Source organism: Oncorhynchus mykiss, chromosome 9, assembly GCF_013265735.2.
Source record: "Oncorhynchus mykiss isolate Arlee chromosome 9, USDA_OmykA_1.1, whole genome shotgun sequence".
Lineage (NCBI taxonomy): Eukaryota > Metazoa > Chordata > Actinopteri > Salmoniformes > Salmonidae > Oncorhynchus > Oncorhynchus mykiss.
The window spans coordinates 64357110-64369902 of record NC_048573.1 but is presented as its reverse complement, the minus strand read 5'-3'; the positions used below and the strand labels follow the sequence as shown (position 1 = coordinate 64369902).

Here is a 12793-nt window from a genome sequence, read left to right as displayed (position 1 = left end):
CCTCCCTGTCATAAGACAGTTTAAGACATAGGCCCTAAACTATGTCCCAAATGGAACCCCATTCCCTACTTTATTGAGCAAAATGTACTTACTACGACCGTGAAATGTGGTTGTTTCACCTAGCTATCATAAGATGAATGCACTAACTTCGGTGTGGCAGGTAGCCTAGTGGTTAGAGTGTTAGGCCAGTAACCAAAAAGGTTGCTAGATCGAATACCCGAGCTGACAAAGTAAAAATCTGTCATTCTGCCCCTGACCAAGGCAGTTAACTCACTGCAGTTAACTCACACTAAAAATGTGTATAGAAAAATAGGGTGCCATTTGGGTCGCAGAAGCCCATCTAACCATCTTTTCATAGGACAACCCTGTTTTTATTGAGACAGCATATTGATTTGAGGAACTGTACTTTAAGGCCGAATTCGTGTTTGTGAAGAAACCAAAGCACGCAGATTGACCACATGAAAACTACCACTTGCCAGTCTGCCTCGCTGTCATGTGACAGTTTAATTCATCGTCATGTGTAATGATTGTGAAATGGCTAGCTAGTTAGCGGTGGTGCGCGCTAATAGCAATTCAATCGGTGACACACTTGCTCTGAGACCTTGAAGTAGTGGTTTCCCTTGCTCTGCAAGGGCCATGGCTTTTGTGGAGCGATGGGTAACGATGCTTCGTGGGTGACTGTTGTCTGTGTGCAGAGGGTCCCTGGTTCGCACCCGGGTATGGGCGAGGGTACGGTCTAAAGTTATACTGTTACACATGCATGGTAGGCATAACCTCATCCCCAGATAAGGGCACACAGCTTGGGGAGAAACCCTGTTTTTGTTAAGAGAGTATATTGATGCATTAGCCCAGTGGTCCCAGTGCTGTAATGCTCTTGCCAATTCTGTTGCTGTCATTTGACAGGCCAAACATGTTTGGAATGGCAGCATTAGCCAATCAGCACCTTTATTGTTCTATGCGATGTGCCATTCCAAAATGGCTGCAGTGGCAACCACTACTTAGCATGAGGACAAAAAGGGAAGTTTCTAGGGGGGGAAAAAGTGGAGCCGTGTGGATAACCGCAACATTTGAAGTACAGTGGCATATCCCATCCCTACATTGAGGGATGTAACCATGATTGCGTTCTGACCCCAGTGCAGCTCAGTGTGAACAAGCGTAACGGAGGGCGGGTATCTTCTGGCAAGCTAGCTGTTCACACCAGACACACTAGCTACTAGCCACCTTGCTGTATAGGCACTGCTCTAGCATACCACTATTCTTGTGAAATGCTTACCTTTTGTCCAGTATCTCATTAATTAATTTAGAAAATGCACTTGTGTTCATTAGGTAAGACTCCAAAAAGCTACAGTAGAAAAACTTTGCAGAAGTATAGCGCTTCCTAGTGACTGTTACGTACAACAACGGAAGTCAGGAAGCAGGTGCAGAAGGTGAGTTTAAAAATGAATAAATGCAGAACAAGAAAAGCATACAGAACGTGAAACAAAACAGTACTACCTAGTGAACCATGGCTACTGAGGGCTAAATAAAGTGAGTGATGTCCAGGAGTGGGTAATGATGGTTGCCAGGGCCGGTGGTCGCCTGGGTAATGATGTTTTCCAGGGCCGGTGGTCGCCTGGGTAATGATGGTTGCCAGGGCCGGTGGTCAGTTGACCGGCGACGTTGAGCACTACAGTGAGTCATTCAAAGCAAGCCATGAGAGAGACTGACAATCTGTTAAACCAATTCCATATCAAAAACATAAAATGTGATCTATAATGAAATAGAATAGGTCAGTCGGTCTGTCTGTGTACAGAGACCTGTTTCCAGAGGAAAAATGAGTAATCCAGGGAGTGTGGAAAAAGAGAGCCCCCATTGGTCTGGCATGTCTCTTGGATTCTCCTGACAAAACATGTGGAAACAGACTAGCTAGGGCTGTAGCTGTTGTAGCTCACTGATGGGAACATAAGACTGCAGGTGATTTCTGCTCTTAGTGCCAAGATCAATCATCCCTAATAAGAACACCAGGCGGCTGATGACTAAACAGGTTTTCACCAAGTGCGGTTCCGGAACTATTGACATCTTTCTAAATCCTGTTTTACGCTCTCTGAAATGATGTCATAATGTTCATGTTGCCTCGTGACAACAGTATATAAACACAGAATCTTGTCCTTGTTTTCTACTTTAGTAAAAGTTTTTTTTTTAAATGTACTTAAGGACAGTGGTAGAAAAAATACTCAATTGTCATAGTTAAGTAAAAGCACAAAATAAAAGTAAATGCTATACATCAAATTCCTGATATTAAGCAAACCAGGCGGCGCAATATAACTTTTTATATAATTTAGAAACACAGTATTTGTGTTTAGTGAGTCCAACAGATAAGAGGCAGTAGGGATGACAACACATTATATTGACAGGTGTGTGAATTGGACCATATTACGGTTCTGCCTGAGAATTCGAAACGTAATGAGTACTTTTGGGTGTCAGGGAAAATGCATGGGAGTGAAAGTACATACAGTGCCTTGCGAAAGTATTCGGCCACCTTGAACTTTGCGACCTTTTGCCACATTTCAGGCTTCAAACATAAAGATATAAAACTGTATTTTTTTGTGAAGAATCAACAACAAGTGGGACACAATCATGAAGTGGAACTACATTTATTGGATATTTCAAACTTTTTTAACAAATCAAAAACTGAAAAATTGGGCGTGCAAAATTATTCAGCCCCCTTAAGTTAATACTTTGTAGCGCCACCTTTTGCTGCGATTACAGCTGTAAGTCGCTTGGGGTATGTCTCTATCAGTTTTGCACATCGAGAGACTGACATTTTTTCCCATTCCTCCTTGCAAAACAGCTCGAGCTCAGTGAGGTTGGATGGAGAGCATTTGTGAACAGCAGTTTTCAGTTCTTTCCACAGATTCTCGATTGAATTCAGGTCTGGACTTTGACTTGGCCATTCTAACACCTGGATATGTGTATTTTTGAACCATTCCATTGTAGATTTTGCTTTATGTTTTGGATCATTGTCTTGTTGGAAGACAAATCTCCGTCCCAGTCTCAGGTCTTTTGCAGACTCCATCAGGTTTTCTTCCAGAATGGTCCTGTATTTGGCTCCATCCATCTTCCCATCAATTTTAACCATCTTCCCTGTCCCTGCTGAAGAAAAGCAGGCCCAAACCATGATGCTGCCACCACCATGTTTGACAGTGGGGATGGTGTGTTCAGCTGTGTTGCTTTTACGCCAAACATAACGTTTTGCATTGTTGCCAAAAAGTTACATTTTGGTTTCATCTGACCAGAGCACCTTCTTCCACATGTTTGGTGTGTCTCCCAGGTGGCTTGTGGCAAACTTTAAACGACACTTTTTATGGATATCTTTAAGAAATGGCTTTCTTCTTGCCACTCTTCCATAAAGGCCAGATTTGTGCAATATACGACTGATTGTTGTCTTATGGACAGAGTCTCCCACCTCAGCTGTAGATCTCTGCAGTTCATCCAGAGTGATCATGGGCCTCTTGGCTGCATCCCTGATCAGTCTTCTCCTTGTATGAGCTGAAAGTTTAGAGGGACGGCCAGGTCTTGGTAGATTTGCAGTGGTCTGACACTCCTTCCATTTCAATATTATCGCTTGCACAGTGCTCCTTGGGATGTTTAAAGCTTGGGAAATCTTTTTGTATCCAAATCCGGCTTTAAACTTCTTCACAACAGTATCTCGGACCTGCCTGGTGTGTTCCTTGTTCTTCATGATGCTCTCTGCTCTTTTAACGGACCTCTGAGACTATCACAGTGCAGGTGCATTTATACGGAGACTTGATTACACACAGGTGGATTGTATTTATCATCATTAGTCATTTAGGTCAACATTGGATCATTCAGAGATCCTCACTGAACTTCTGGAGAGAGTTTGCTGCACTGAAAGTAAAGGGGGCTGAATAATTTTGCACGCCCAATTTTTCAGTTTTTGATTTGTTAAAAAAGTTTGAAATATCCAATAAATGTCGTTCCACTTCATGATTGTGTCCCACTTGTTGTTGATTCTTCACAAAAAAATACAGTTTTATATCTTTATGTTTGAAGCCTGAAATGTGGCAAAAGGTCGCAAAGTTCAAGGGGGCCGAATACTTTCGCAAGGCACTGTAAATAGATGAGTCAATCTAATTCTATGGTACATTAGAGTCATTCTAAAGCTATTGAATCATTCTAATTATATGGGTACATTAGAGTCATTCTAATTCTATTGAATCATTCTAATTCTATGTGCCATCATATGATCATCCAGCAAAGGCTGGTTTATGCATTATATTGTTGTTTGATGTATTTGGACAAGACAAAAAAAATGTACTCTAATATGCATTATACCCCCATCTCTTTTGCTATTCTATGCCTACTATGATCACAATTATGGAAGTATGGAATTCAGATTCTTCAGCCATGGCAGAATTCTGGAACAATGGAATGTAAGTGTAAGTGGTATGAAATATGAAGAGTTGTGAGTCTCAGGATGGGTGAGAGTGATCTCTTGAAAATGGCGCCCGTGAAACAAATGTTGAACGGTTGAATGGATAGATGGATTGCATTATTAGCTGCTGCCTGCCTCAGCCCTTTCTCTATTATGGTCAGTATGTACACTACCATTCAAAAGTTTGGGGTCACTTAGAAATGTCTTTGTTTTTGAAAGAAAAGCAATTTTTTTGTCCATTAAAATAACATCAAATTGATCAGAAATACAGTGTTGACATTGTTAATGTTGACTATTGTAGCTGGAAACGGCTGATTGTTTATGGACTATCTACGTAGGTGTACAGAAGCCCATTATCAGCAACCATCACACCTGTGTTCCAATGGGACATTGTGTTAGCTAATCCAAGTTTATCATTTTAAAAGGCTAATTGATCATTAGAAAACCCTTTTTCAACTATGTTAGCACAGCTGAAAACTGTTGTGGTGATTAAATAAGCAATAAAACTGGCCATCTTTAGACTAGTTGAGTATCTGGAGCATCAGCATTTGTGGGTTCGATTACAGGCTCAAAATGGCCAGAAACAAAGCACTTTCTTCTGAAACTCGTCAGTCTATTCTTGTTCTGAGAAATTAAAGCTATTCCATGCAAGAAATTGACAAGAAACTGAAGATCTCATAGAACTACTCCCTTCACAGAACAGCGCAAACTGTCTCTAACCAGAATAGAAAGAGGAGTGGGAGGCCCCGGTGCTTGTTCTCTTGCTCAGTTGTGCACTGTGGCCTCCCACTCCTCTTTCTATTCTGGTTAGAGCCAACTGTGTTGTGAGACAAAACTACACATTTTGGAGTGGCCTTTTAATGTCCCCAGCACAAGGTGCACATGTGTAATGATCATGCTGTTTAATCAGCTTCTTGATATGCCACACCTGTCAGGTGGATGGATTATCTTGGTAAAGGATAAATGCTCACTAGCAGGATGTAAACAAATTTGTGCACAACATTTGAGAGAAATATTTTTTTGTGCATATGGAACATTTCTGGGATCTTTTATTTCAGCTCATGGAACATGGGACCAACACTTTACATATTGCGTTTATATTTTTGGTCAGTGTATTTCAATTGACTGATTTGCTTCTATGAACTGTAACTCAGTTAAATCTTTAAAATTGTTGCATGTTACATTTATATTTTTGTTCAGTGTATAATGTGTTAAATACCCAGTCCGACCATCATCAAGCCCTGTCATCCCTGGTCTCAATGATCACATTCACTATAGTTTGTCAGGAGGTGGGATAGTCCCCCTGTTGGAGCGATACCAATCCATTCAACATTGTTTGATTTGGAAAAAGTTGAGCAAACCAATGGGCTATAGTTATGCACATGCATTACACAAGGTAAGAACAAGATACACCAGCTGCTGAAACATGTTTTTCATGGCAATCCACTTTCAGTTTATATTAAAACACTTCTACTTCTGGGAACCTTTCTTGACTTACGTTTGGCACACGTCTAGGTAGATCATTATTACATTGTATTGATAAAATAAGCTATTTGTTTGGTTATTTTAACTTTCTCCTGTACATGGACAGTTCATTATCCTCTCTGCAATTCGATCAACTTTTGTCGTTTTCATTTATTTATCAAAGTTGTCTTTTTATTTAGTGCCTGTTTTGCAAGATCCAATCAGTACTCTGTATTCTTCTCTGGTTGGGGTTGACAGAGCATTAGAACAAGTCTTATAGTGCTAAACATTGCAGTCCATATAGTTGAATGCAATGCAATAGCTTTGTTTAATTGCTACCATGGAAAATATGACCAGAATGGTCTCACAACCAAGTATAATGGGGAGAAGTGTATGTTGCACAATGTATACTGTTTAATGGGGGGGGGGGGGGGGGGGGGGGGGATAATTTCCAAAGGGAAAATAATCCACCCCCACCTCTTCCTCTACTCCCTCTCTGCCTTCCTCTCCCTCATCCTCTCTCTCTCTCTCTCTGAGTCCCAGCCCCTGAAGGTGTCATAACTGTGTTCTCTCTCTCCCTCTCTATCACCGCCTTTCAGATCTTTAAAAGCTGCTGCTTTGCTGTGTCTCGATCTCCGTTTGTCTCCTCTAGCACTGCAGAGGACTCCTGGCTGTCTTGAGATTAAACCGGCTAAGCATCAAGCAAAGCTGAAGAGACGGAAAGAAAACGGAGAAACAGGAGAGAAGAAATAGCATTAGCCACATTTGACTGAGAGAGGGAGGGAGAAAGAGAGAGTGTGGAGCTGAACCTGAGACCTGGACAGAAAATGCCTCTCCTTTCTAACTTAACGACTATTATCTTGTTGTTGATTGCTCACTGCGCATCTTCGACTCTAGCTAACCGTTTGGGACCCTACAAGGGTTGTTTCTCGTGTAAAGAACCAGGTCGGGCCCCCCGCGACCATATTGGGCAGGCAGGCAGTACATCAATGTTGGCCCAGGGAGAGCCCTGTGGTGTGTACACCATGAGCTGTGCCAAGGGGCTGCGTTGCGTGCCTCTTCCTCAGGAACACAGCCCTCTCCAGGCTCTGCTGCAGGGCAGGGGCATCTGCACCAAGCAAAGCAGGACCAGTCCCACGGAGAGGCCCCACCCCACAGGTAAGACTGAGACACACACCACCAGCACCTCTAATAGTATTCAATTCAGCTCTGTGTTGTGTGTGTGTGTTAGGGCAATTATACTACAGATTAGTTTATTAAGGGGGTAGCTGTGGTAGCATGTAGTAGAACACACAATCTCTCATCATCAGTGTGAATATTGTATGTGACGTTGGCGTGCACCAAATAGAAATGCTAGTACTGTATTATCATATGAGTATGACATTTAATGTTAGATGCATGACAAGCACTAAACATGGATTTGAAAGTGCTGCATGGTCTTGATTTCTATGCTGCAGTGTCTCTGGAGTCATGTGACTAGGGTTGCACAATTCCGGGAACTTTCCATAAATTCCCTGGTTTTCCAGAATCCTGGTTGGAAGTTTCCTATTTTCCATCTGGGATTTCAGGAAACCAGGGAATTTATTGAAAGTTCCCGGAATTTTGCAATACTACTTGTGATCAAAATCTAATGTGAGGGACTTTGGAACTAGAAGTCTCAAACGTTGCCTTGAGCAGCATATCATCAGTTATGGAATAAATGGGATTTAGGCTACACTATGATGAACAGACATTTGTGAGGCTCTGTTAAGGCATATTAGTACATAGTAGCTTGTGTAAATATGTGTGTGTGTGTGTAAGTATGTGTGTTTGTGTAGGTATGCCTCATGATACATGTGATGTGTATGGTTATAGTACTGTACATGCATTTCAAAGAGAGGTTTTGATCTGTGCGTGTGCATTTTCTTGACAGCACTGAATGAGTGTCACGCTGTCACCCACATTCAGATTATGCTGCTTTTCATTGCAAGCTCTCCACCTACTGTTCAGACTAAGCCACTGCGATCCCTTAGTGAGGACATGCTACAGGAACTATACTCATGGGAAATATACACCGGTATCCAGTATATGCTTGATGATTCATGTCTTGCAACAGCTTGAAATAAAATACTTCTAACTTATATAATGATATTAGAGATGGGTTAAGGTTCCTAATAATGCCCTGATTTAATGTATTATTGGTAATATGCTGCTCTCTCCTATAGGTCCACATCCTTCGCATAGTGGTGAAATAGAAAAGGTATGTTTTATCCAAGTATGAAGATAATAATGATTTATATGTACACTTACTCACACCTGCTTAAATGTGAGAACATATGTAGAGCTGATTACATAATGTGTTCATTTTCATACAGATAGATACTGTATGATGGAAGGAGCCTGGGAGAGTTAGTTATTACTGAAGCTGCTGTGCTATCTGGGTGATACAGTGACAGCATTCTGCAGCCATTCTGAAGCCATATAGGGCATGATGTGTATGCAGCTGCGTGGCAGAACTAATAAGCCATGATGTGAATCAGTCAAGTTTAGACTCGAATGTGGTGGCCTTGGATTTTTCACTTTACAAAAGGAGGTTGATCTGCGATCAAACACAACACACAATTTGTTTCTACAATTTAACAAATATAGTGCATTCGGAATGTCATTTTTTCCACATTTTGTTACGTTACAGCCTTATTCTAAAATGTATTCAATTGTTTTTTCCCCTCACCAATCTACACACAATACCCCCATAATGACAAAGCTGAGAAATGTTATGAATACTTTCCCGAATGCACTGTACTGTCTATATAGTCACAGTTGCTTCAAACCACTGTCTCAGTGACCTGAAAAGGCACAGCCTTTGTCTAGCAAGGATACATTGATAAACACAGTAACTACACATTGATTCATACAGTAACTAAACATTGATAAATACAGTAACTATACATGGATAAATACAGTAACTACGCCTTGATGAATACGATAACTGCACATTGATAAATACAGTAACTATACATTGATGAATACAGTAACTACACATTGGTCAATACAGTAACTACACATAGATAAATAAAGTAACTACACAAGCAGAAATGCTTATTAAATGACAGAAAATGCAGAGAACCCTTAAGTAGCTTATTGAAGTAGCTACAACATGTGTGGATATCATAGGACATGTATGTCAGTGATGGAGCATGAAGCCAGAAGCTAAACTTATTATATATCACATACTATCATGTCATTATATAATGATATTGTTCTGTTTAGGCACCCTGCCGTAAGCTGCTCAATAGTGTTCTGCGTGGTGTTGAGCTCACTATCTTCCTGTCTGATCGTGACATCTATATCCCCAATTGTGATACTCTGGGCTTCTACAGGAAAAAGCAGGTAGATACAGAGCAACATGTTTGCTGACGTGAATATTTGCATGTGTATGTATATTTGCCTGTGTATGTGTTTATGCTATCCATCTATTTAATTGCATAATATCTCTCTAATTAGTTGCATGCTATCCCTCTATTTAATTGCATGCTATCTCTCTATTTAGTTGCATGCTTTCTCTCTATTCAGTTCAGCCCAAAAATATCTCCACAGCCAGAGGCTCTGGATAAAGAAGACTTTTCTTTCAGGACCTCTGGGCATGCAGACAATAGTTCTGTGGTATGATGACATATCATTCTCTCTCCTGTCACACAACACAGTGTCGTTCCTCCAAGGGTGTACAGCGTGGCCTCTGTTGGTGTGTGGACGAGCTGGGTACCGCCTTGTCCTCACGTGCCAGCGAAGACGGCACTTTACCATGCGATGGAGATTGAGGGATGTCTCTGTCCCACAACTTTGAGCCTAGAGGAGGGGAATAGGAGGAGGAGGAGCAGGACATGGAGAGGGGGTGGCTTTAGCTTGTGCTAGACACTGCCTCGACAGGAGAAACCAGGGATTAACCACTTCCTATGGAAATTACCCAAAATTAGGTTACAGTCCTCTAGTCAAGAAACATCTCAACAAAGACACACACCAACAGTACTACAGTAGCAATATCCAGCTTAATGTTCAACAGTTTGCAGCTACAATACCAGTCCTCTGAATAATTCAGTGTGACAATGTGCTATAGCTTACCTAGCTCACATTACCACTTTGTTATTCACTGCCTCAACTAACTGATATCTCAGCTGTATTTCTCCATAATGAATTCTCTGGCTCTTATCCTGGCTTCGTCCGTTCGTTGTAGATGTTCTGTTTTATAGGATAGCTGACACTGCCTGTGTTTGTTATTGACTCAGTAGGCTGAAATACTGTCACGCTGGTGTTGGTGTGACACAATGTTTGAAAACATGTCTACGTCACCATCCTCTCTCCCTCTCTCCAAAGATACACTGACATTATGATATTTAATTAATACAATATAAGAATATTCCTTTTCTATTTAATTTATTTTGGAATATGTAGTACTGCTTGAATTTGACACTTATCCTATAATCGCGTCAGAAAAACAGTGATGTGAAACAGTCCATTGTTGTTGAAATGACGTTCCGACTGCTCTGATAGCTGATTGTTTGTACATATTTGGGATTTTTGTGGTTGACAGTGTGTCCTGAAGTGGCAGACAAAAAACGCTTATGGCTGTTACGCTTTTCAAGAAGTTGTTAAGCATATTTTTATATACATCAATATAATATTTTATATATAAATTGTTGGTTTATTTAATGAACTACAATGCCATGTATTTTTATATTGTCAGCATTTTTTTCATTTAAAAAAAAACAGAGGTTATTTTATTTCATTGCTAGGGACAACATTGTGCTTTGGCGGCAGTAGCACCCTCATGGCAAAATTCACCACACACATCTGAGCAATTCAACTGTTATGATTTTTACTTCAAGATTTCTATTTTATTTATACTTTGACCATTTAATATTGGAATTATTTGCTTTTGGCACATCCTATTACAATGCTCATTTTCGTAAATTAAGTTTAAATATGTTACAGTTACTTAATTGTCTTTCCCAAGTCCTCACAAAAAAAGTTAAATTGTGTGATGAACTGTGTGATTAGATGGTGTCTATTTACCACCAATCTTGTTGTGCCAATCTCTTTGCTGTGATGCTAGGTCCATGCACAGGGGGCCTGTAAGAGCTCAAATAAAATATAATGATATCAAACTGGATAACAATAAATAAATACATATATTAATATAACAGAGCATTACGGTGTGTTTTATTTGTGAGCTCCACCAGTGCAGTAGCTGTAGTGGGATTGGATCGCATTCATTTTACAAAGGTGCTTAGTCATAGTCACAGTTTGAAGCACCACACGTGTAGCAGCCAAATGTAGCACAGCATATCTACTCAGCTAGCCACCTTGTTCTCTTATGGCGGAGTTGATTTAAAATCATGGCCCTGATTTGAACTATTTGTTTTCTGTTCAAATTAAGATCTGATAACTGTCTCTCCAAAAATATCTAATAGCTGTACCTCCAGATCAAGTTACAAATAAATCAACAGGTTAGGAATTAATAGAATGAATAGGCATCAGTATGATGCAGGTTTTCTACCATGTCTAGGGGATACAAAGGACCATTTGCTCTGGCACTTACAGTACACAAGGACACATGCCTGTTTCCAAGGAAACCGCATAGAATATCCAATTTGTCCATGCATAATCATTTGAAATACAGGTCTCGCAGAAGATGATGCAGGAAAGTAAGCAGCTCCCTTTGTTAAGTCACACCACATGTCCTGCTTCTGTATCTAGGGTGGTTACATTTGTTATTCGTAGGAGAGTGAATATAGGAGACATCCTACCTTCTCTGTGCACAGAATCAACTATTTAAAATGTGCTCAGATGGAAGACAGATCAAAATGCTATGCCATTAACATTGCTTGTGGTATATCCTCTATTATAAACCGGGTGATTCGAGCCCTGAATGCTGATTGGCTGAAAGTTGTGGTATGTAAGATCGTATATACCACAGGTATGACAAAAAATATTAAATACTTTTTAACTTTTTTACTGTTATAATTACATTGGCAATCAGTTTATAATAGCAATAAGACACCTTGGGGGTTTGTGGTATATGGCTAATGTACCTAGGCTAACGGCTGTATCCAGTCACTCCACGTTGTGCATAAGAACAGCTCTTAGCCGTGGTATATTGGCCATATACCACACCCCTTCGTGTCATATTACTTACTAAGAGCAATGCTGGTGCACAGATTTAGTTATTAGTGGCCAAGGCATGGTATGTCAGAAGTGCTAACCGAGAGGAGGGTCTGTGTCTCAAATGGCACCCTATTCCCTAGTGCACTATATATTCTGCCCTGGTCAAAAGTAGTGAACTAAATAGGGAATGGTGTCATTTGGGATGCACACATCTCCCCACTGGGCACATAGTGGTAGAATCAACTTTGTTTCCACGTCATTTCAACCCCCAAAATCTCTTCAATCTAATTTAGCCATAGGTGGTGGCAGTGGCGACCCATCATTAGGGACAGTGATTTAATAAAGCCTCCATACCAACATTGTCTCTTTTTTGCATTCTTGAGTAAGGCAGCTCCAAAATGAAGGTGTTTCAGCCTAGCTCAGTGCTTTCTGTGGTGGTGGTGGTGGGGCAACCAGTGGAAAATAAGGAGCATAGAGGTTGGTAATGTTCTCTAGTTGCGGCGTGATTGACTCAGTGTCCTGTCACTCATGGGGACTCTACATCACTGCCAAGTCTAAGGGTAGAGCTCGAAAATTCAAGCCCCTTGGATTCTGCCATTGAGTTACATCAGAAGTGCCCATCCAAGAAGGCTCAAGGTCATTGGCCACAGATAAAATGACGTCAAATCACATTATATCTACAGTAGCTTTGATTGGACTGATCATGTCAACATCACACTTTAAAAATCTTAGCTAGCAGTCATTATCATGAAT

At 40.7% G+C, this 12793-nt stretch overlaps 1 protein-coding gene across 1 annotated transcript; it reads left to right on the top strand.

The window, feature by feature from the left end:
* The first annotated feature begins 6621 nt into the window (after window positions 1-6621).
* On the top strand, window positions 6622-11076 carry igfbp6 (insulin-like growth factor binding protein 6). The gene is given in 4 exon segments (NM_001124560.1): window positions 6622-7057; window positions 8104-8138; window positions 9149-9268; window positions 9583-11076. Coding segments are annotated over 4 exon segments (600 nt in total). The 5' UTR covers window positions 6622-6726; the 3' UTR covers window positions 9697-11076.
* Window positions 11077-12793: the final 1717 nt, after the last annotated feature.